Source organism: Rhinolophus ferrumequinum, chromosome 11 (genome assembly GCF_004115265.2).
Source record: "Rhinolophus ferrumequinum isolate MPI-CBG mRhiFer1 chromosome 11, mRhiFer1_v1.p, whole genome shotgun sequence".
Classification (NCBI taxonomy): domain Eukaryota; kingdom Metazoa; phylum Chordata; class Mammalia; order Chiroptera; family Rhinolophidae; genus Rhinolophus; species Rhinolophus ferrumequinum.
The window spans coordinates 35,627,779-35,652,868 of NC_046294.1; the positions used below are offsets into that span (position 1 = coordinate 35,627,779).

Genomic DNA, 25,090 nt, shown 5'->3' on the forward strand with positions numbered 1-25,090 from the left:
AAGTAGGTGTGGAGTGAAAGGAGTAGTCAGTCAGTTCAGGAGAGAATAAGCACAAAGAAAAGTCTAAATTTGGAGTTGGCTTAATACTATCCCAGCAACTTCTCGTGAGAACTAACATTGCTTATACAGTTTCTTTTCCACTTTCATCTCCATTAAATCCTTTTCGGAAAAATAAGAACTAACCAGGTTTTTTTTACCCCATTAAATCATAACTTCCAGGACATCCATTCTCTCTTCACTGAGGTCAAGGCCAAATGGCTATCCACCTCAGAGATTAAGATCACAAGTAGAAGACATACATAGATATTGGGGTCTTGATGTCATTCCTTTCTATCTTCTTTAGGATCTTGTACTGTTGTTTTTATCTTATATCTTCAACCCTTTAAAACCCTTAAAAAGAGTTTTAAAGACTTTTCTTTTAGCTACTATCTACAAATCTGTTTGAGTCTCCCCTGGTCAGAAAGTCAGGAGAGATTTTCTCCTTTCCACCATATTTTAGTAATTGAAAGTCCTTATCTTTACTTCCTTTCCACCCACCCTTGTTGTCAAGTATCTGCCCACAGGACTTCACAGAAATTATTTGATCATCCAACACCAAATTCTTCAATGCCTTTCTGTTGCCTACCAAATTAAAATTTTCTCAGATTCCTTAGTTTAAGATTCAAAGTGTTTTGTAACTTGTGCCCGAATTACTAGTCCAGCTTTATCTTTCATGATTCCATTGCTTGTATCCTGTGTTTCAACCAAAGACCAAACATGTATTCTCCAAATAAATCCTCTATCTTTGCTTATTGCCGGCCTACCTGTTACCCTTACCCTTTTCCTTCTGATAAAAGCATCCTCAGCTCCAGTGCTGCATCCCTTGGGAAGTTTTCTATGGTTTTTTTTAACTCAATGTGATCTCTCTGTCCTTTAAGATCCAACATAGCACTTTGCTTATGTTTTCTTTGTGAGGGGTATGTGTATGTGTGTTATTTGTCCTTTTTTTCCCCTGTTTGATTTTAAAGTGACTGATTTCTGGAATTATTTTGTCTTGTTCCCACCGTTATGCCTCATATTTTACTAGGTTCTCAATATTGAGAAGAATGAGAGATTTTTTTCTTAGGTCAGGAATTCTCAAATATTTTGAGTACAATGCATGCCTTGCTTTATTGTGCTTCACTTTATTATGCTTCACAGATGTTGCTCTTTTTACAAATTGAAGGCAAGATCTTCCACCAGCAAAAAGATTACAACTTGTTTTATTACGATACTCGCTTTATTGTGGTGGTCTAGAACCAAACCTGCAATATCTCTGAGGTAAGCCTGTATAGGACTACTAAAGATTCTTTTTTTCAGAACACTTCTTGCAGAGGTCAAGCAATATTAAGAACAATATTACTAGCAGATACTAGATACTTATTACTAAAGAATAAGACTATATTATGTGTATGCAATTAAAAAATCTTAAGCTTATATGTATCTTGTCATTAAAAAGTATGCTCCATGAGTGTTAGGACTTTGTTTTGTCCTCTTTCATATCTCTAGGAGCTAGAAAAATGCCTGGCACATAGTTGGTGCTAGGTACATATTTGTTAAACAAGTGAGTAAATACACGTGTTTCTGGAAAAAAAATCAAAGTACAAAGTATAAAGACTTGATAAATTATAGTTTCTGAATTTTTTGTAGTATTTGCTTTTTTATTCTTAATTTGGCAAGTAACAAAGGATTGAGAAAAGATAAAATTCATGGGTAGAATTTTCCTAATTTTTTTTCTTTCTTTTTATGATTTTTTGAAAATTAGTGCAATTTGCCCAAAATGTACACAGTTGTGGGACAGTTAAGAATTCTTGTGTTAAATTATATAGTCTTCATTGGGTATTTTATTGAAGCTCTTGTGCCTCTTGCTCTAATTCTCTATACCTTCTCAGTTACTACTTACTCGCAGATGCATTCAGTCATTCCACTGATCCTTACTGAGCCCCTGATAGGCTGGAGAAAGAGATCCAGAGGTCTAATCCTGTTAACCACTATTAATTGTTGGCTGATAACCATTGAATTTGCTGATAATGGTTTGTAGTTATAGAGGCCTTGGCGGAAAATTGCCCTTTAGTGAGAGACTCTTAAAGACAGAAGGTTTACAACGTAAAGAAATGCAGCTGGGGTTGCTATTTTACCATAGAGGAGCTTGACCAATTTCCCTCTGAAATCATACGGTGTCCATTCTACCCACTCACACTGTTAAAGGGGGATAGTATGGAGGGCCTCAGGAATCTGGGCTTGATTCTCTGGGAGGTGTAGAGTCAGGGAATGATGCAGGACAAGCTGATGGATGCATAAAATATATCTGTGTGTATTTTCTTTCCACCTAGATGCTAAGCACCTCCAGAGTAGGGGTCCTTGTGCCTTTCTCATGTTTCCCTCTGTTCTCCACACATTCATTAAATGCATGCTGAATGAGTGGTGAGCTCCCCCCTTTCTTCCGCCTCCTTCCCCCCGCCCTCCGGTTCAAGCTGTTGTTTCTCTAGTTGTGTAGGACACAGCTCCCTGGCCCATGCTGATACTATGAGCCTTGCGCTACCCCCAGCTGAGGCAGTAGGTTGCAGTCAGCAGCTCACTGCTCAAACTGCCTGCCAGCCCTCACGCTGGCCCCCGGCCGCTCACAGCGGCATTCAGCAGCCCTCAGCAGCTCACACCAACCTCAGCCGGCCCACGGCAGCCCAGCTCCAGGGAGAGCTGTTGTTCACAATCTTAGCTGTAGAGGGTGCAGCTCACTGGCCCATGTGGGAATTGAACCAGCGACCTCGGCGTTAGGAACACGGGGCTCCAACCACCTGAACCACTGGGCCGGCCCACTGGTGAGCTTCTTAAATTATATTTTTGCAGGTTTTATTCAGGAATACGGTAACTGTCACTCAACGTAGTTTCAACTTTCTGGCTAAATGACTTTTGTGCCAGTGATACCGGAATCCTATAGCCATGTTCTTGCAGAGTTTGAGTCTCTGGATCCACTACTTTCAGCGCTGAGGCTGGACTCCAGTCGTCTAAAGGTGAGTTTCTTGATCCTTGTGCCATTTTCATTTTCAGGTTCATATATTTCTGTGCTCTTTGTTACATGTGCCCCCTGCCCTCTAGTTCTTTGTTTTATGGAATCTTGAGTATTCTTACCTGTGATAGTAATGCCTTACATAGAAGTAGCATGTTCATAGCTCTTTCTTGATTTATTTTTTGAGCTATCATTTGAATTCTTTCCCATCCTTGGAAACCATGATATTGATTGCTGAATTTTTTTTCATCTCAGTAATCTTACTGTCTTCTCTTAGAAAGTAATGTATTTGATTGAAAATAAAATAGTATAAGTGAGTATACCCATTGCATTTTGAGCAACATGAACCACTGCTGTTATATGTTTATTCCAAAACAAGGAGTTTGATATACCCTTCATTATAGGGAACAAAGCAAAAGTCATTAATTATCTCAGTGGGAAGAAGTAATGTGCTTCCTTTAAATCCTGAGTTCTTTTGATAAACTCAGGAATGACATGAACAAGTGACAAAATCAATTTCAAAATAATTTCATTCTTACACTTTTGCTCCCATCCCAAAGCACTATTCTAGCCTCTTAGCAAAGGGAGACTAGGAAATAAAAGGCAAATAATAGGAACTAGAGTTATGAGGGTCGATATCAGTTAGACATTTTTTTAGTTGCAAGTTACAGAATACCTTATCAATAGTAGCTTAAGCGGTAAAGGTATTCGGAACCTCATTGGAGGATAGCGTTTCTGGGTTTAGTGTAGCGGCCCAGTGATATCCCTGAGGACCCAGGCTCTCTTCCTTTCCTGTTTTACCGTCATCCATATATTGGCGTTTAGTCAGAGTTGCAAGATAAGTGTCCTGGCTCCAATCATGATGTCTCCATTAGCCTCTCAAGCAAGAAAAAGGAGTCCAAGGACAAAGGCTTTCTTTTGTTCACACTCTGCCTTTTATCTGGGAAGGTAAAGCTTTCTAAGAAGCCCTAGCAGGCTTAGTCTTACTACTGGATTTGAGTCACATGGCTCCCCCTAGCTGCAAGAGAAACTGGGTAAGTGAATATTTAAGTTTTCCAGCTTCTGTGGTGGAAGCAGCAAGGTTGAAGAGGGTGGGGACTGTCTTGTCAGCCAACCTACAATTTTTGCCCCAAGGTGTTGGGCATAACACGGCCGCTGCTTTCTCTGGTGCAGAAGGAGAGGACTCAGCAGGCTGAGGGTAGGGGAGACGTAATAGTAGCTACCTTCATCTGTGTCGTCTGCAGTCTCACTTGCTCTAAAAGCTATGGGTGTTTTGTGCTGTTAATGTTACACAGACTAGAAATGATGTAAGTGAGCAAATGATTAAAGGTGTTGCTTTGTCCCCTGGAGACTTCCTTGATCTTCCCTCGTGGAGGTCAGCATGGGAGTGACCGAGCCAAGTTACACAAAAGGTGAATGCTCTAGTAACTAGTTGGCTTTCGCCCAGGAAAAATTATTTATTTATATAATTTATTTTTTTATTAGTTTCAGGTGCACAAAACAATGTACTATTACACATTTATCATTTCTATCCCTCACACAGTGACAGCTCCCTCTCCCCCCATCCATTACCTCTCTGACATTGCACACAGCCATTCCATTTCAGGGAAAGTTATTTAGACAGTTGAACTTGTTCAGCCATTTTGAGATTCAATTAAAAATGTAAAGCCAAAATGTTCTTCTGTAATTTTCACTGTACTAGAATGAGAGCAAAGGTGCCATTATGTGGTGTCCAGCTGCGGGTGGGGTGGTGTACAGACGCTTGGTCTGCAAGTGGGTAGCTTATTTGAGCCAGTGACCGTGATCTCATGCTTGTCCATTTGCATGTTTTTAGTGCACGAGCATAGCTGTGTCTCGGAAATGGTTGGCTTTGGGCACTTCAGGAGGAGGTCTCAATCTCATTCAAAAAGAAGGCTGGAAGCATAGGCTTTTTCTCTCACACAAGGTAAGGTTAAGGGTAGCCCTGTTGTATCCCATTCAGAGTACCTTTCACAAGTGCAGATTTCTCCATTATAAATAATCATTTGGAATAAAAGAAGAATATAAAGCTGGAGGTTTAACAGTAAAAAACTACCATTTTTGAGAAGCTTCCTGAATTTTTCCTTTTGTGCTCTAGGAAGGTGCAATTTCTCAGGTTGCCTGTTGTTTACATGATGATGATTATGTTGCTGTAGCTACCAGGTGAGAAACTTTTAAAACTATCTGACCTTTTCCAAATGCATTTTAAATTGACAAATGTAGTTTTGTGTTTGTTAGGGTGACCGGCCATCCCAATTTGCCTAGGACTGTCCCAGTTTTAGCACTGACAGTCCTGTGTCCTGGGAAACCTCTCAGTCCACAGCAAACCTGGATAGACAGTCTGGTCACCTTAGTGTTTGTGGAAAACGCTAATATGCGGCAATAACATTTCAATGGCCTTAAAAGAGAAAGGTAACAGATAATTTAGAACATCTAAGTTCTATTATATTGGATTGGTGAACTAATGCAAGGAAATCAATACCTTGACTTTATATTTCCTCTTTTTTGAAGAACAAGTTTTCATGTATGTTTAATATAGTTGAAATTGTGCTGCAGTTAAATTGTACCTTTTTCACCATTGTCAAAAATTTTTCTCTGTGGCTCAATTCTTGCAGTCAAGGTCTTGTAGTTGTTTGGGAATTAAATCAAGAGCGTCGTGGGAAACCAGAACGAATTTGTGTGTCTTCAGAACACAAAGGCCGAAAAGTTACAGCTCTCTGTTGGGACACAGCTATCCTTAGAGTTTTTGTAGGTGATCACCTGGGGAAAGTTTCTGCTGTCAAGCTCAACACTTCTAAACAAGTGAAGGTGAGAACCAGTCCTGTTCTTTGTGTATGTGGGTGAGATAAAAGGTGTTGTCTCTCAGAATTTAAATTAAAGGACACAATTTTATCTACTGTATTTCTTGGGGGACCTATCTAGAGCCCAGAATATTAATTTTGAGGAGACTTGTTTGTATGTAGTACATACAGCTTCCTGGTCTAACTTGATACTGTTGCAAAATGGCTTCTGTGAGCTAGCTTCAGTAATTTACACTTTGTTATCGTACTCCATAATTCACTTGTATGGCTCATTTTAATAAAGCATTTTTTAATATTAGTCTATTAAGAAAGAAAAGATGCCTATTTATTAGTTGTGTGAATAAAATGCCAAACGTGGAAATGGCACCGATTGCCCGGGCTCCTATTTTTGTCAAGGGTAGAAGAAACACATGGGTCTAGGTCTGTGTTCTCTGAGGATGGATATAACTTACTGTGAATGGAATCTTAAAGGTACCTTCTGGATTGCGCTCAGCTGTTCAGGTTCCCAGACTTCCCTCCAAGGTTATTGTTGAAATAGAAGGGTTGAGTCTCAGGTTACCCTAACAGAACGCTCCAGTCTGTCATGAAGCGAGCTCCATACTAGCCCTCTTCTCCAAGGCTATTATGTGGAAGTGGGAACTTGTCTCTCATTGGCTTATTTCCATATAGGATCCTGGCAGAAAAGAGATCTAACTACCACTGGCTAAATTACTTTATTTTAATTAACATATCAGAATATTCTTCTGGCTTGGTCATGATGACGCATTAAAGTTATCACTTGATTCCTTATATATTTTTGATCCAAAATACAGTTGGAACACTACACAGAGTATAGCCCTAATTTGTCTTTTTCCTAAAGGGCGAAGTACTGTCTACAGGTGAAAAATTCTCTTACATATTCTACAACGTCATCCTTTTTATTCTAACTTCTAAGATTAGATAATCACAAACAGAATCCAAAGAATTCTCTTCTGCAGCTGTGTACCAAATTATTTCACACAACTTTGATATCCTAACAGGCAAATTAAATTTTGGATTAAAAAATTTTATTTTGCTATCCAAGGTATTTTTATTTAAAAGGTAAAGAGAAGATTAAGTGTATATGTAATGATCCACTTTTTTTCCTTGGCATGTCCCTTCTAGGCCGCTGCTACCTTTGTGATGTTTCCTGTTCAGACAATAACAACAGTTGACTCCTGTGTTGTCCAATTAGATTATTTGGATGGAAGATTACTTATCTCTTCACTTACTCGATCCTTCTTGTGTGATACTGAGAGGTATATTGACCAACTATGACTCATAAGAGACACAGAATTTTAGAATGGAAGGGACTTAGAAATCATCTAGCCCAAGCCCATCACTTCATTTATACAGATAATAATAAGGACCCAGCTATATGCAAGCTGACGTTAGACGGTAGAGAAGAGATAGAGGAGCCTGTGGGTGATAGTGGCTGACTAAGGTATATACTCAGTTAGCTCTGCATGAAACATGGTCTGAGTGCCATGGGGGAAGGCCAGACAAAGGCCTTTTCAATGTGGGGAATCAGGAAGTCTTTCTTGATTGAATTTGTTATTGTTTAAATTTGTTGTGTATTTAATGGAATTTTACTAAAGGGTAAAATTGGATGAAGAATAAGAACTTTACGTAATACATACAGCTGCCTGGTTCTAGCTAGATACTTGTATTCTGACAAGTATTCTACTGAAATCTCAAGGGTGGAGCCAAAGGAGTATATTCAAGGTAGCTGTGAAATACCAGAGCAGAACAGGAATCAGCTTGAAATGAATGTTACATATTCATTACCTCATCCTTTCTCACTGCAAGTTTCTCAGCCTTTCTCACTGCAAGGAAATTTTCACTGTCTTTCCTTCTACCCCCCATTCCTTAGGCCATTCCCTCTTTTAAAAATTTCTTGGGAGAATTTTGAGCACACACGAAAGGAGAGAGTTGTATAGTGAACTCCTGTGAACCCACTAGCCAGTAGTTTTGATGAGAATATTTGGTAGGTGAAATTTGGAGGAAGAGGCGTAGGCGGGGATATTCTAGCAGGAAGAAATAACTTTCAGGGGAGAAGTGAGAAACAACTAGTCGAATTCCAGAACCTGCCAGTCTGGCTTGAGTAGGGGAGTTGTGGGAGATCAAGTTGATAAATTGGCACCACACTGAGAGTGACAGCCTTAAATGTCATACTAATTAAGTAGGTGGGTTCTCAGATTGATTTAGGAAAGTGTACGTATAGAAAATCAGAGTTTGGAAATTGATTGCCTTAGAACTATCCAGGCTTGGGAAGTCTTTATTTCCAGAGGTTCATGCATCTCAGAAAACTGCTATTCTAGAAAGCAGGAGACTGTTGATTCCAAAAGGTTTGAAGAAATGTATGTTGACTGTCAGGGATGAGGAGAAGACGTACTTTGTTTTTATTTTCTTGGGATGAGAAAGGCACTTGGGAAGGAGGCCAATAATAGCAGGTGGCAGGTGTCTGGTATCAGAGAATCTACCTGGACAGCAGAGAGATGAGGCATTGAGGCACAAACGGTCAGTTTACATGGAATTAGTAGGAAGGATGATGTACTTGCTTCTGACTTACTTCAGTTTATAGATGAAGTTACACTTACGGAACTGGAGGTCATCTAGTGTCACCCTTTCATCTTTGTAGATTAGAAAGCTCAGGCCTGGTGAGTGAGAAAGCTTGCCTGACATCACACAGTGGGAAGAGGCAGGCAAGACTAGAACCTTTATGTCTTGATTCTGTGCCTTTCCTGTTACCTCAGTTACCTCTACTGTATTCTTTGACATTAGACGTTGGTCATTAACTCCACCCTTGAGGTTGTGCTAAAATATTTGTTAGTTTTACAGAGTTCTTAACTATTCTTCATATGTAGGTTTTCAAGTTTACCAAATAGTCCAGTTCAGAAATTTGGCTGGAATTCTAACACAGTGATCAGAACACTGAACTGAATCAACACCTTATTGGGGTTGTTTGAGGGTCTAGTGAAGTGGTATATATGAAAGACTTTTTAAAATTAAGAGCTAAATAAGTGGAGGTTTATTTTTCCCTCTGCAATAGAGTTGCTAATCATTATTGATCCATTTCACAGAGCTGTCGCTATAGTTGGTTATGAAAATAACACAACGTGCTGCTAAAATAACACGTTTTAGAAGTGCCCACTTTCTGTAAGGTAGAATTCAGTTTTGGGGGACATGGATAGTATAATAATTTTAAAAGGTCATTTATGTTAAAATTTTTTTATTTGTGTCAACCTATATTCCCTCCCAATAAACACCCTTTTTTTTTCTTTCAAACTGAGACTCCTAATAACTAACCGAAGTGATAGCTATGGATTTGCTTCTTTTGCTAGCCACTGTCCACTTTCGGTCAGTATTGTTAATGAAAAAGGTGGATCCCTGAAGGGACTAGAACAAACAGAAACAAACAACTATGATATAGTGGAGAGAATATTGGATAATGGAGCCTGGCCTATGATTTCGTGTTCTGGTTCTGCCACTTTTTAACCTTGCTAAATGTCAGTTTCCCCTTCCAGAACGAAGAGGTAGTTGTCAGGATTAATGAAGATAATGTATATGAAATAATTATCCTTGTGCCTGTCACATGCTGTTTGAAAATGTAGAAAACAAGATATTAATGAGCATTCAAGTGAATTGACTGTCCACTCAGCAAACATTTATTGCACGCCGCTGGATCCTTAGCACTACATTAGGCATCGCAGAGAATATAAAATAAGCAAGAAATATATTTTATTTTCCAAATAAGAAACATAAGTCATAAAACCATAACTTCCTGTTTCTCCCATTTCAAAGCACTTTCACATCCGTGTTCTTATAGTAAAGCTGATGTTCTATTTTACTCCTGAAGTGAATTAGTACAGGGGTGTTTATTGAATTAGATAAGGTCACATAGTACATTCACACTCGAGAGCATGTTCGATTATTCTCCAGTAAGAGTTTGAGTATATAGAGCACTACGTATTGGGTAAAGTGCCTTCTGGGGCCAGATGCTCTGTTATCTACTGGGAATTCAACTAAAGAGTAAGCAGTGGCCTATGTCTTGAAGACAGTCATAATCCACTGTTTAAGTGGGCACACTTGCCATATGTAATGTGGTAAGTGCTAGGAAAACAGCATGGGAAGCATGTAAGTCAGCTTATGGGCAATCTCAGAGGAAGAATGATGGAGCTAAGTCATGAACAATGAGGAAAGGAGGTTGTTGTTCCTTCTTTTTTGAGTAAAGGCGTTTTAAGGAAGAGACATCCTCATCATTACACCTTCCATGTTCCCAGGCAGTGTGCGATCAGTCTAGCTCATGTAATCATAAGGGAACAGAATGCTCCAGAAGGACTTAGCATTTTGAGGAAAGAGTAAGAAGTTTATTGGGTGTTTGTGGCAGGGGAGTGGCTTGGAGACAGGGTTGGAGGGGTAGATGAGTGGTTTCCATGGAGTGGCCAAAGAACACGGTGCTTTGGGAAGCAATCAGTAGGAGTGACAGATGTATGAAATGGTTTGGTAGCACTGATTTTTCAGTTTTGAAAGGGGCCTTCACATGAATTCTGAGCCTCGCATTCTGTAGATAATAAACTGATGTGAAGTGGTTTCCTTCCTGTCACACAAATAGTGAATGGCAAATCAGAGCTAGATCCCGGTTTTGCCCTTTCCATGCTGTTGTTCTTTCTAGTACACTGCTACTATAATAGAGGACATCGTGGGTGGGGTTATTATGGCCACGCTGATTGGTAGTGCCATTGTTTTTGACCTTTTTGTAGGTAACCATGCTTCCTCTTCCTTTCTGGGTGTTAGAGAAAAATTTTGGAAAATTGGAAACAAAGAAAGAGATGGAGAATATGGAGCTTGCTTCTTCCCTGGAAGGTGTTCTGCAGGCCAGCAACCCCTAATATACTGTGCTCGCCCTGGCTCCAGGATGTGGGAAGTGAACTTTGATGGGGAAGTTCTAAGTACACACCAGTTTAAGAAACTCCTCTCATCGCCACCTCTCCCTGTGATTACTCTAAGGTAATGATTTGTATGGTTGGTAAGGGAATAGTTGAGGAACTTACATGGAGGGGTTGGATTGAAACCTCTGATACTCTATATGCGTTAAAGGTTTGATTATACCTCTTAAGAGTGAAGTAGGATTTTTATTAAAAGATTGAGAGAAACCAAAAAGTCTTTCATCAATTATCTTTCATATAACTTAAGGCAAATTGAATAAGGGCAGATGCAGTTAGGCTCTTGGGTTTGTTTTGGAGGCAAACATTTTCCTATACAGGGAAAAGGATACTTTCATGTTGTGATTAAATCATTAACAGACGTACTTATTTCCTAGATCAGAACCGAAGTATGATCATACAGTTGGATCCTCCCAGTCTTTGTCTTTCCCCAGACTCTTGCATCTTAGGTAAGTTTCTCCCTTTGATTCTTAAGAAAAAAAAAAAGAACACCGTTCTTTTGTTTCTCATTCAGGGGCAGTTAGCTTTCTAAGGTTGTTTTTGTACTAAATTATTTTTTGAAAATTAGGACGTGACTGTGTTATGTGAAGTGTTCTGTATATAGAAATGAAATGATCATAGAAATATGCTTTGAACTGACCTAAACCCATTGGGCAGTTTTTTTTTTTAAACTTTTATTTATTTAAGTGTGTTTTTCCAGGACCTATTAGTTCCAAGTCAACTAGTTGTTTCATTCTAGTTGTGGAGGGCGCAGCTCACAGTGGCACATGTGGGGATCGAACCCGCAACCTTGTTGTTAAGAGCACCACGCTCTAACCAACTGAGCAAACTGGCCGCCCCCCAATTGGGCAGTTTTTAATTGTCAGGGAACTTCTGATAATTCGAGCTAAGAGCTATAGGTACTCGTTTGTTTATAACCTCTGCTGCCTGGAGGGATGTTATAGTGAAAGCTGATCTCAGATTGCAGTCTGTGGCACAGATGTATGTGTTTCTTAGCAGGCAGGCACCAAAATAGTTGTAGAACTGGTTCTTGTAAGCTTGGTGAAATTTCAGTTCCCTTTCCTTTAGGTACTTTGACAAGTGCTTTGCATGAAAGAGCTGCTCAGGCAGATTCAGCCAGCCATGTTCTATTCTAAAGTCAGGGTTCGGTTACTTCCTAGTTGGATTAGGGGCAAAAGTCCACCAGTGAGTGGTAGCACAGAGTGCCAATGAAGCCTGTTAGCTGTTGGACTTGCCAATTCTTAAACCTGTGGGGTGCCAGTGTATGATTTTTAGCTAATGTATGTGTCTGGAACTCTACTTGTTTCATCAGTGGGAAATTATTTCTAGTATCCCTTAGGCTAATGCGTAAGATCTCTAATGCAGATTCAGAGAATATTTAGAGGTTGTTATGGGGTATGCTGGAGTGTGGACTCCCCGACTGGGTTTTTTCAAAGGCTAACTAACTGCTCTTAAAATGTGATATTTAAAAAAAACAACACTTGGAATATTAATTAATTGCCCCTAACTAATGTATGCATATGTCACACTGCCTACACTAAAGTATTTAAAAGTAGATTGTAGATAATATAACTCTTTCGTAAATCCATAATGCATCCTGAAAGTTACTGGAGAAAGACAGCTATTTATTTGCCCATAATTGGATAAAGCATATTAAAGACTCTTCCTTTATGGCACTTACCACAGTTTTGTTTTTTGTTGTTTTTTTTTAAATTTTTATTGGGGAATATTGGGGAACAGTGTGATTTTCCAAGACCCATCAGTTCCAACTCAAGTTGGTTTTTTCTTTTTTCTTTTTCAATCTAGTTGTGGAGGGCACAGCTCAACTCCAAGTCAAGTCGTTGTTTTCAATCTAGTTGTGGAGGGCACAGCTCAGTGGCCCATGTGGGAATCGAACCGGTGACCTGGGTGTTATGAGCACTGCTCTAACCAACTGAGCCAACCGGCCGCCCCTTACCACAGTTTATAATTACATATTCATGCAACATTTATGCCTGTCTTTCTCCGACACAGCAGATTGTGAGGGCTCCATGTCTGTTTTGTTCACTATTTTATTCTCAGTGCCTGGCATATATAGACACTTAATAAATGTATGTGGAGATAAGCTATTTAACGCTCCCTTTACAGTTCCGGCCATAGCAAGCAGATGGGCTCCCTACTCCTCGGCATCAGCGATAATTGAGGCACTTGGAAGCCTTTGCTGACTTCTCCAGTGTGTTTAGATCAGACACTTAGCCTGTTGTCACACCTTGTTCGTTCCTTCATCACCTCCCCTATTTCACTGTACTGTGAATATCCATCGCAGCACCAGATTGTCAGCTCCTGTACTATGGGCACAGCGCGAGGCATACGGAGGCTCTCCCATACGGCCCGCGAAATTATTCAACAAAGATTGTTTGAAAAACCATGAGTAGGAGGGCTTCCTGTTTCTGTTTGTTTTTTCCCTCCTGTGCACTTCTGTCTTGTGGTGACCTGGACTGTTACACCCACAAATACTACAAGGAAGTAAACTTATATACTTTGTTTCCCCTTGGGTACACTGGGATCACTTTCTCTGACTTTTTAAACAATACTGTTAGGTTTGTGTCCCAGTCTGTTTATCATCAGGGAAGGGATGGGGAGGGGGTGAAGGATGGATAAATTACAAAGTATCAACTCTTACCTCTCCCCCACTCCCAGTCTAACCTAGGTTGCTGTTCCTAAGGAATCTTTCCAAACTGAATATCAAGTTCAGTATCAAAATCATGATCCTGTATCTCTTTACTCAGGGATCCTCTGGCCTCTCATTTTTCTCCTTTGGATCCTGAAGGCAGGCTTACAGTTTTACTTGCTTTGGACTTGGATTCTGACCATTTCTTTCATCTGTGTGACAAAGATTACTTCCCTATAAAGGCAGTGATCTGGTCTTAGGTTGACAACAGGTTAAATATTTGTGTGAGGACGCAATTCCTGCTAAATATCACTCTTACTTTCATAGCCACGTGGTACCGTTTTTAGTCCTCTTGGGGTCATAAAGGAAAAAAAAGGTTTCTATCTCAAGATGATAATTTGTTGGAGAAATGTTGTTTATTTCTACAGAAAGTTTAACAAGAGTGAGAAATAAGAGTTGTGACACTGCAGTGCATGCTTAAGGGCCGCGTGAGCAGGTTGACAAGAGAGAGGTTGAGAGCAGGAGGTCGAGGAGGCTGGGCACCGTCCGAGAAGGATTTCAGCAGGAGTACAACTTCTGCGCATCCTTGAGAGGGGGCTGGAATGAGGACATTATATACAGTGGGGGGTGCCTTGGTGAGGGGCAAGAAGCAGAGAGTACCGGTGGGACGGAAAAAACAGTAGCAGCCTTGAGAGAGCAATGAGATGCATGAACAAAGGAGTAGAGAAGATGAGCAGAGATGGAGTGAACCAGAGCACCGGAAAGGAAAGCGGACCAAGGAAGGGCAGTGTCCCGGAGTCCAGGGAGCTGAGGTTCAGGAAGGAAGGAACAGCCAGCTCGGTTTGGCCCCTGCTTGGGGATCAAGAAGGGAAATGAGGAAGGGATACTGGGTTTGGCACTCAGGAAATCGATGGCTTTTTGAGAATGCAGTTAAATGGAATAATCAGCATTCCAGGTAACAGTGAGTGGCTCAGTGAGGATAAATGAGGGAAGAAGTAGATTTTGTGAGGCAAGGATTTTATCTAGGTCTTGGAACCAGATGGTCCTGAGTATAAATTCTGACTCTTTTGCATTCATGCTGAATGGCTTTGGGTGTATTTTTTCATGTCTCTGAGCTTCAGAATTAAAAAAAAAAATTAAATAGGGATAGCACATCTATCTTGATGAGTTGCTACAAGGTTAGGTAATATAGTCTTTTTTTTTTTTTTTTTTAAGATTTTATTGGAGAAGGGGAACAGGACTTTATTGGGGAACAGTGTGTACTTCCAGGATTTTTTCCAAGTCAAGTTGTCGTTTTAATCATAGTTGTGGAGGGTGCCGTTCAGCTTCAAGTTGTTGTCCTTTCAGTCTTAGTTGTGGAGGGCGCAGCTCAGCTCCAGGTCCAGTTGCCATTGCTAGTTGCAGGGGGCACAGCCTACCATCCCTTGCGGGAGTTGAACCGGCAACCTTGTGGTTGAGAGGATGCACTCCAACCAACTGAGCCATCCGGGAGCTCAGCAGCAGCTCAGCTCAAGGTGCCGTGTTCAATCTTAGTTGCAGGGGACGGAGCCCACCATCCCTTGTGGGTGGGACTCGAGGAATTGAACTGGCAACCTTGTGGTTGAAAGCCCACTGGCCCATGTGGGAATCAAACCAGCAGCCTTCAGAGTTAGGAGCATGGAGCTCTAACCGCCTGAGCCACTGGGCCCGCCCCTCAGTCTTTGTTTTAAATGCGCCCCATCATACTACATATACTACATATGGGAAGTTTAGCATCTTTAGCAAACATTGGTTAAGATACCACCAGTCTTTTCTTTTTCTAGAAGATATTTAGTGTATACAGTATATCCAAGTATTTCCTACTACCAGCCTTTTCTTTTTCTAGAAAGTATTTAGTGTATATACCTGAATTTTTCCTAATTTGGTATACATTCTGCTATTTTTTTAGTGGGTGGTTGTTATAGACAGAAAAGAGGTTTTAGGGCTTGATTAGCTAGATCACTGTTGTGTTTTTTTATAAAGGCTGATTTTCCTTTAATAGCTAATGTGAGGGTCTGAATTCAGGGAATTATGTCATAAACTTCTGTATCTGAGCAAAGTTATTCTCTTGACTCCTTCCATTTTTTCTCACAGTGAACATTGTGTGTTGACTTGGACAGAAAGAGGAATTTATATTTTCATTCCTCAGAATGTTCAAGTTCTTCTTTGGAGTGAAGTCAAAGGTAATTATATTTTTCTTCATTGTGTAATTTTTAATCTCATGCTTGTGAAAGAATTATTATAGGTGGATTCTCTTGTGTAAAAAATAGAAAAATAGAATGAGTTGACATTTCTTGTAAAGATTTAACATCGTAGATGTTTCCCATTGTAAGATACTTCACAAGCATACATTTGTTAATTTGTGTTCAGTTATTATTTTTCATGCCTTTTTAACTTTTAAATACAGTTATATTTATTCTTAAGTATCAATAACCACTGCTCAGGATTGAGTGGGTTAATTTTCTTCCTCTCCTTATCTTGAACTTTTACCCCTGTTAGTCTTGTTTTAACTCCTGTTTTGTGTCTCAATAGTTTGGGGTTCAGAAAGTCCTTATGAGAACAGTAGCCATTGTAGATAGCTGAGACAGAAAAATCAATCTGTATTCATTTTTTAAAAAGTTACTTCTTTTTTTCAGTTACAGTTGACATTCAATATTATTTTATATTAGTTTCAGGTGTATAGCATAGTCGTTAGACATTTATATAATTTATGCAGTGATTGCCCTTGATTAATTAGTCTAGTACCCACCTAGCTCTATACATAGTTATTGCAACATTATTGACTGTATTCTCTGTGCTGTAATCGTTATTCTTTTGATTGAAACCAGAAATGGAAGAAATCTAGCTTTTTTAGCATTGCTGTTCGGAGAGTGGATCTTGACTTTTGCATCATTTTCTACGTTGTAAAAACATAAAAAGAAAGAAATCATTACTTACCAATCTGATCAACATTGATTTTTTTGTGGGCTAAGTACCCTAAGGGAATCCCATGAAAACTAGTTTGTTTTTTTTAATTGACTTATACATTGTATAAGTTTAAGGTTGTGCAATGTGTTGATTTGAGATATTTATATATTGCAGTAAGATTATAACCTTTTGTGATGAGAACATTTAAGTCTAATCTCTTCACAGCTGTGAAATATATAATACAGCATTGCTGACTGTAACCATAATGCTGTGCATTAGATCTCTGGAATTGATGCATTTTCTAACTGCGTGTGTGCGCCCTGACTAGCGTCTCCCCAGTTCCCCACATCCCCAGTCCCTGGAAACCACCACTCTACTCTGTTTCTGCGAGTTTGACTTTTTAAGTGATATAAAAACTAGTGATATAACAATCTAGTGAAAGTGATGTAAAAACTCGTTCTTAAAGCCCTTGTATGATGTTCTACCTTTAAGTCATTCATGATCTATTTTTCCATGAATTGTTTGTTGATTCAAATACTATGTTGAAATCCATTCATTGACATCAGATTGCAACTCTGAACTGTTACAGCCTGTCTTCTAATGTAGAGGGCCCTCTTTTCAAGTCCCGATTCCTTTTCACAGAAAATAGCATTCTAAACATAGGATTTTAGATGAGAGATGTGTTTCTTTCTCTGAATCTTTTATTATTGTTCTTTGTAGAATGGTGTCTAAAATATGATTTCTTCACTGAAATGCAAGTATAAAAATAGAGATGAAATTTAATCCAGCCAAACCTATATAAAAAGTGAATTTATTAGAATAATTTCAGCCCTTGCAAAAAATGGATAAGGAATATTTGGTTAAAAATCCTGTGTGTGTTCATCCCTGTGGTTTTTGTAGATATTCAGGATGTGGCAGTCTGCAAGAATGAGTTGTTCTGTTTGCACCAAAGTGGGAAAATCTCACATCTTTCCCTTGTATCTGTGGAACGCTGTGTGGAACGCCTGCTCAGGAGAGGCCTGTGGACCCTGGCTGCTCACACTTTATGTCTTTTCCAAAATTCTGTCATTGCCAGCAGGGTGAGTCAGAAAGCTTGCATGTTCATTGGGGTTGTTAAAACCATCCTAGCTTGCAAGGTTGTGCTACAAAGTTGCTTGGCTTTTATTAGCCCTTTCTCTGTGACCTACAGATAAAGCAGCTGTAAATTCTCAAAGGAAGCACAAAAATCTAGGAGTGGGTGGAGGGTAAGAAAAAGGGTATACTTTCCATTAAAAAAATGTATCAGGTTTATCTGCAAATTTATTTGAATTTCAGGCCTTGTTTTATGGAGGATAATTGTGCATATAACTCCACATTAAATTCTTAATTGCTAAGATATTCTCATTAAATCTTTCACTAGATTTTTAAGCCTTTTAAAGGCATTTCTGAGGTTTTATGTTCTGTGTTAGGGCTCTTTCAATATATTGGCTATTTGAATATAGACTTAGATGCAAATAGGCTATTTTATTGAGTTTCTACATCCTTTTATTAGGGAAGAAAATCTTTGACTGTAGATAAATTGGAGCATTTGAAATCGCAGCTGGATCTTACAACCTCTAGTGATCTGATTTCTCAACTGGAAGAATTGATCTTAAAATTTGAACCTTTGGATTCAGCTTGTAGCAGTAGAAGAAGCTCCATTTCATCACATGTAGGTATTCTCATTTTTAAGAGAATTCTACTGTACGGTAAGATTTTTCTACCTTAGGTTTTACTTACTCACCTGTAGGATCCCCAGATGTCTCTTCCTTTCCCTATAGTAGATTTAGGGGATTGGTCAAGAGGGGGCTTTCTTTCATCTGTTGAATGGCCCTATGAAGCCTCCATTTAGGTGTGTCTCGGAGCCACATTTTGTTTTGTCATTGTTTATTATGTTCTGTTTGCAAATATACCTCATGTGACCTCCAAGACAAGTTAAGTTGCTCCTAATATGTGATTTCAGATCCTTCATGCTAATTTGAGTTGCAGTGCAGCTCAGGATTATCTCTTAATTCCCATTCTCACTGGCAGACAAGCTAGAGAAATGGCAGCGTGATGCCACTAGTACGTAAGAGCGACTTAGCTGCCAGGAGCCGAGACTTTGCTCACCAGTTTGTCCTAATAAGCCATAATTGTCATTATTGACTTGCTACTTTTACTGTTGGTTTTTTTCTCTTAAAAAGCTATATTGTGTTATAAAGGAAAGTTTTACTTCGATTTTTTTTGGAATTCTTTTTATTTTTAGGAAAGTTTCAGCATCTTGGACTCTGGTATTTATCGTATCATTAGTAGTAGAAGAGGCAGTCAGTCAGATGGAGACTCTTGTTCCCTTCACAGCCAGACCCTCTCAGAAGATGAGAGACTTAAAGAATTCACGTCACATCCGGAAGAGGACCAACCTGATCAGTGTTGCAGCTCACACGGAAATGAAGGTAATGAGTGCTGCATCTTATGTTGATTGCAGATGTGAAGCAGTATTTTCTGTGAATTCTGTTTGCCAGAATTGTGTATAGAATTTTCTATAAGGTGTTAATAATTTTTATGTTGATAGACTTTCCATCCAGACCTATAGATCTGCTTACCCTCATGTTTAGGATAGTATTGGTAAAGTACCTAGTTTTACTCATGTGTCAAAATGCTGGAAAGTTTAAGAAAGGAGGTCATTAACCAAAAAGAGTGGGACAATTTATTCTGACTAACCAAATTATTTTCCATCAGGAATGAAAACATTCCTACAGTTTGGGGGCCATGGCCTTCCCTTTTGATGTTCGAGCCTTCCTGTGACTGAACTGTTGAGAAGAGATTAATAGAGACTCTAAACTTCCTTTTTGACTTGTTGGGGATTCAGGGTTAGTAGGAAAATGAAGGTACCCGCCTGAGTGTTTTATATGTGGACCATCCCGTGCATCTTGTAAACCTGTGTTCCGCTCATTTGTATCTGGGTCAGTTGTGATTTGCTGCTGAATCTTTCATTTCCTTTGGTTTATTTGATTCAGAATTTCTTTAAAGATTAAAAACTCCCATGTGATTAGATTTTTTTTTTTCCCCTCCCCCTGATTCCATTCATCAGACAGTGTTTCTTCTCATGGTCCAGTGACGTTTGAGACAGATAAGAGTGAAACTTTTCTCCCCTTCGGCATTCCATTATCATTTCGCTCTCCATCTCCTCTTGTGTCTCTTCAGGCTGTCAAGGACAGGTAAACTAATTAGCCTTGTCATTTAATCCCATTTCTGGTTTTACTTCATGGGTCCCCTTAAGTACTTTTGTGCTAAGAATGGAAATGACATTTTAAATGGGGGAAAAAAAGTCTCTAGCTTATTTCTCATAACACCTGTTATACGGAGCTCTTAACTTCCGATTTACCTGTTGGGGAGTTTAGCTTCCCTCTCTTTGAGTAGATATTTGAATTGTTATAGGTGTGTTTTTTTTGTGTGTTTTTTTTTAACCCACAGATAGAGCAAAAGTTTAAAAATCTCATTTTGTTCTCATCCCTGATAGGAACAGTTTCCACATACTATTAATCATTTCTTGATCTTTTTCTCAGTTTGGGCTTAGAATTGAAGACTTCAGAAGTCTTTCTAGCTACTCCATGGGACTAGGATTGGCATTTGAATTTCAGAGAGAAGACTTTATACAGCTATTTAACTGCTTATCTGAGTCTCACTGGATACAAATTTTGCTTATTAAGAAGGATATGTTGTGACTAGTGGGCAGCTGCATTTCATGAAGAAATTCTGTTAATTCTCTGGCTAGATTGGGGCGGGTGTCACGTGGCCTTCTTTGCCTAAGTTGACAGAAACATTGCAGACACAAATTGAAGTTAAAAACCTTTTCTTTAGCACTGAATCAAGGCAGTTTAGTAAATGAAGTGAATCCTTATTATAATGTAAATTTCATGTGGTCCTTATGCGAAATACATTGTTGATGAGGGAAGTAGTTATAAACAGAGTTTTTCTTTTTATTAAGTCCAAGTTCCCTTCCTAGGACTAATAGGAACAGAGATAACTCAGGTACTAAATTTTTCCTTCTTGTCAGTAATGAGATTTTTTTTCATATTTGTTTTTGGTATTTGACTTCCAGTGTTTCTAGTTTTGTGCGTAAAACTACTGAGAAGATTGGCACCCTTCATACAAGCCCTGATCTGAAAGTGAGAGCAGAACCCAGGGGTGATGAGCAGTCATGTGAAGAGGATGTGAATCCAGTCACCTGCCCAAAGGAGGAAGACACTGAGTAAGCCCTTGCATATAAATCTGTAAAGTCTCGGGGAGTCAGCCATCAGTTTGAAGAAAGCCATAGACTGTTCTATTGGAGAACACACGTATGACCTTGCTCATTGTTGATTGTGTAGCTCATAAAAATTGTGAATACCACAAAGTAAATGTAGGAAGATTACATCTACCCATAGCAAGTCTGTTCAGACAGAGTTTTAATTAGTACCTCTTCCATCTGTCTCCTGGACAACCTCCCTCCCCTTCAAATCTCTAAACTTCTGGGATGTTGGAGAACGAGTATTAGATTAAGATGATCAAGGATCTAGGCCTGCTTCTGACTAACAAGTGACTTTGGGTAAGTCACTAGTGTTCTCTGGCTTGTAAGATGAGAGCACTGGCATTGATGTCTTGCCTTGTACCTTCTTATGATATGCTTGTGACATGTTCCTGAGGCAGCAGAATTGTAGCAGAGCCTGTGGCGTGGCCCCGTGCTTTGTCTATCTAGTCTTTGCCTTATCTCATAGTTCTGGGATCTGAGCATTAGAGGCAGGCAAGCTCAGCACTCATTCAGGAATTGAGAGAGAGACCCACAGGTCCAGTCCATCTAGGTAGTCAAATGAAATAGAAGGTGTGTTATCATCAGAATAATTTAGTGAGTCCCTATGTTTATAGTACAGGTATGAAGTACAGGTATTGCTATGGCATTTAAGGCAGACCTCAGTCTGGCCATAGCGCACCTTTCCAGCCTCATTTTCAACCACATCCTTCTAAGCACTCTGAATTCCAGTCCTGTCTGAGCACTGTGTGTGTACGCCTCCACTCCCTTTCTTCATGCCATTTCTTCCACCTGCAGTATTTCTCCTCCGTTTTTCCTAACACAAATAAATATTACCTCCTCAGGAAAGCTTCCATTGATTGCTAAGCCAGAACAGTCATTCCTTTTTCTGTGCTTTCACAGCACAATGCTTGTGCAACTCTTTAGCGTTTGTTTTATTCTCGTTTATGTTATAGTTAGGTGTTTGCATGTCTTGCTTTTTGACTTGAACTTAGTCACCTTGTACAGTTTTGTATACTCATCAGTTTATCTCATGTAACATTCAGGACAATACCTGCCACTTAGTAAGCACTTAGAAATATTTGTCTAAGGAAGCTCTAATCCCCTGTAACTCTTTTCACGCTTTTTTAGAGTAAAAAAAGAAGTAACTAGTCAACCTCCTAAAGAAGATAAGTTCCAAGAGCTTAAAATAGCAACGACAGAAGCAATGTGAGTATTCATGAATGAGGAAGTTTTACAGTGGCTGGGGATGACTTTTTGGGGTCGTCAGTGGTGGTCCTGAGACATTGTGGGGCAGAGGTTGCCTCATTTGGAATTGAAATTCAAGAATTAGTGGAAAGTTAATGTTCTCTGTACTGTCATCTTGCTGAGATAATTGTTAAAGAGTTAAAAAGTAACACTTACGCCAGATGAGTATGTTGTATTCATTAGGTTTATTTAGTATGAAATAAGCTGAAACGTAAATTTCCTAATTGTTTGTCTTGTGTAGGACCAAGCTACAGGACCCACTGGTTTTATTTGAACCCAAGTCTCTGAGAATGATCTTACAGGAGTGGCTTTCACAGTTAGACAAAACTTTTGCCGTGAAGGACTTTTCAGGCATTTCAGATGCTGGCACTGCATCCAGGCCATCGAACCAGGATGTGCTATTGCTTGATGAGTCAAAAAAGGGAATATTAGACGAAGATAATGAAAAAGAAAAAAGAAGCTCTTTAGGCAATGAAGAAACTGTTGATCAAACAGCATGTGAATCTGTAAATAGTGTGAGGGAGCCCTCGGATGACCTTTTTCGAGTATGTTCTCCATGCCACATAGCAAATGGTCTCCAGAAGGACCTGGCTGAACTGACAACGTTATGTTTGGAATTGAATGTATTGAATTCTGATGTCAAAAGCACAAATGGGCACGTGGACCACACTTTGCAACAGTGCTCTCCTGAAATTCTGGCTTGTCGATTCATAAAAAAGTACTTTTTTCTCCTGGACTTGAAGAGAGCAAAGGAGAGTATCAAGCTTAGTTACAGTAACAGTCCTTGTGTTTGGGATACTTTTATTGAAGGATTGAAAGGTAATAAACAGATTGCCTTGCCAAAGATAGAAATTGGTATACAGCATCTTGGCATTTTTGTGTTTAAAAAATAAGAATTAAGTAGAAAATTATCTCTTTTCTTGTCAACCTCCATTCTGTTTTCCTCTCAATTTAATTCTTAATAGTTCTTCAAACATTGGTTTAATTTGCACCTGTGTTGTAAGAAATTAGTTTTCTTTCTCTCAATCATACTCAGAAAATGACATAGCAGTGTTGGCGAAGTTGGGGTTAAAGTAAGATTTTTATAAATGCAAATATGTAAAAACAAGAAAATCCCTGATATAACTTACTAATATAGAAATTGTATGTGCCATTTATTGAGTACTTATTGTGTGCCAGATACTATGCTAAATACTTTTCAGGCATTGTCTCATTTTATCCTTACCATGGTTTTCAGAGTAAGTGGTGTTATTCCATTTAATAGGTGAGGAAACTGAGGCACAGATTATAATAGTTAAGTAGGTTGAAGTGCTGTAATAGATATCTCATAAAATATTAACTGAGATATAATAGAAGTTTATTTCTTGTTCATATACCAATCCAGGATAGATGTTTTAGGTTAGTGGGCAGCTCTTTTCCATGTGGTAATCCAGAGTTCCAAGTTCCTTCCATTTTTTGAGCTCTGTCCTCCTTTGGGTTTGTAGTTGAGATTGGGTTGCTACATCCCAGGGAAAGAAAGCTCGTGGAAGGCGCAAACATGCTCTCTTCTAGATCTGGCCTGGTAGTAGCTTCTGTTCACATTTCATTGGTAAGAATTCTACCATATGGCACCATTTACCTGCAAAGGAGACAGGGAAATGTAACCCATCCACGTATCTAGAAGGAAGAGAACGGATATGGGTAAAGAGCTTGTATGTCTGCCTCAGAGATTTTGGTTGCCAGCCAGTAGTCTCTACTTCACACCTGACTGAAGGGCATACTATTTGTCATAATCTTATAGAAACCAGCTCGCCAGCGTCTATAATCTTCTAGAAGCCAACCCCAGAGACCAGGCCTGTCCTTCCTACTGCAGAGGTCCAGGTTTTTGAAGAGGCACATTTTCTTAATTCAGTATTCTGCTTGAATAAAAGATGCCATGTTTCTAATAATTGATTTAGACTTTAAGCAAACTTTTCATTCATTATCAAAAATGAATACTCACAAATAGAGATATATTTTTATATTACTGACTTAAAGATCTTTCCATTTCTAGACAATGGATCTATAGTTATGGTTTTGCTTCCATTCACGTTCAGCACTTAAAAGCAGAAGAAATGATTTCAATTTCTTTTTCTGAGTTGAGGTTGACTGTCTTTATGTGAAATAAAAGTTATTTCTCTTCAAATAGGTTCAGGTGTTCGACATTAGTACTGGAAATTTGTTATATCTTTTTCTATTATGTGGTCATACCCAGCTTTGGTCACAGGAAAGTAACAGCAAAGTCTCCATCAGCTTTGATTGGTTGTTAACTGATTACCAGAGCTGGCTAGAGCAAGTGTGATGGGCAGTTTGAGATGATGAGCCGTTTGCTGAATTTTGGGGTTAAGTTTGGTTTAGCTTCCACCCAATCAAAACTTTCCCTCACTTCTCCAGCTCTAAATGATGGCCTTCTCCTCTGAATTCATTTAAATACTTACTGCCTGACACAATCAAATAGGAAATAATGAAACCGGGAAAAAATGATTTTTTTTTTTTATACGGATCAGAAATTGACGGTTGGCTTTTTAGAAATGGTCTGTTGAACAGGCTCGACACTTCCAATGATGTTGTAATTATAGAAAATAGCTCTTGGAAATATTCTTTGGAATTTGTCTTTGAAGCCAGTCGAAAACTATTTGAAAAATCTCATTTTACCTTAAATTCGTGTGTGTGTGTGTGTGTGTGTGTGTGTGTTTAACTACAAGTAGTTTTAACTAGATCATCTTTCACTTTATTTACTACATTTGGCTTTAAATGACTTGCTATTTCCAAAAGTTAAATCTTCCGTCAGAGGAAGATTTGCTGTAACTGATGATTTAAAAAAAATAAAACAGGTCAAATATTTTTAAATTAATTAAATTAAATTTAATTACCTTATTTTGTTCCAAAAGATGGAGTGGGGCACTAGTTCTAGGAAAAAAACCTAAGGAATTTGGCATTATGGTAGATACATAATTTTATACACACACATATATGTATATCCCTTTTTCAAGGGTAATTAGTCGCTTATATATTGGTTATCTGTTCTTGTTTAAAACTTTCAATATGCTTTGCCTCCCAATTTGACACTAAGGTAGCGGTTGTATCTTGTCCTTTTTAGTCTCCAATAATTTTTAACCAACGTTAGGCTTTGCCACACAGTAGGTGCATGACTAA

At 39.0% G+C, this 25,090-nt stretch overlaps 1 protein-coding gene across 5 annotated transcripts in view; it reads left to right on the top strand.

Annotated features, from left to right (window-relative positions):
• Positions 1–25,090, top strand: part of HPS5 (HPS5 biogenesis of lysosomal organelles complex 2 subunit 2) — a 36,215-nt gene that overhangs the window by 2,313 nt on the left and 8,812 nt on the right. For 3 of the 5 annotated variants that reach the window (XM_033120316.1, XM_033120318.1, XM_033120319.1), the window contains exons 2-16: positions 2,866–3,029; positions 4,860–4,970; positions 5,142–5,206; positions 5,659–5,851; positions 6,988–7,121; positions 10,660–10,872; positions 11,186–11,257; positions 15,571–15,659; positions 17,284–17,462; positions 17,915–18,073; positions 18,647–18,833; positions 19,472–19,598; positions 20,483–20,632; positions 21,800–21,877; positions 22,158–22,735. In XM_033120316.1, the coding sequence (XP_032976207.1) occupies positions 2,922–3,029; positions 4,860–4,970; positions 5,142–5,206; positions 5,659–5,851; positions 6,988–7,121; positions 10,660–10,872; positions 11,186–11,257; positions 15,571–15,659; positions 17,284–17,462; positions 17,915–18,073; positions 18,647–18,833; positions 19,472–19,598; positions 20,483–20,632; positions 21,800–21,877; positions 22,158–22,735 (2,443 nt within the window). In that variant the 5' untranslated portion in view covers positions 2,866–2,921. Of the gene's footprint in view, positions 1–1,231; positions 1,300–2,865; positions 3,030–4,859; positions 4,971–5,141; positions 5,207–5,658; positions 5,852–6,987; positions 7,122–10,625; positions 10,873–11,185; positions 11,258–15,570; positions 15,660–17,283; positions 17,463–17,914; positions 18,074–18,646; positions 18,834–19,471; positions 19,599–20,482; positions 20,633–21,799; positions 21,878–22,157; positions 22,736–25,090 lie in introns of those variants that run through there. The other 2 variants (XM_033120317.1, XM_033120320.1) reach the window with 2 other exon arrangements.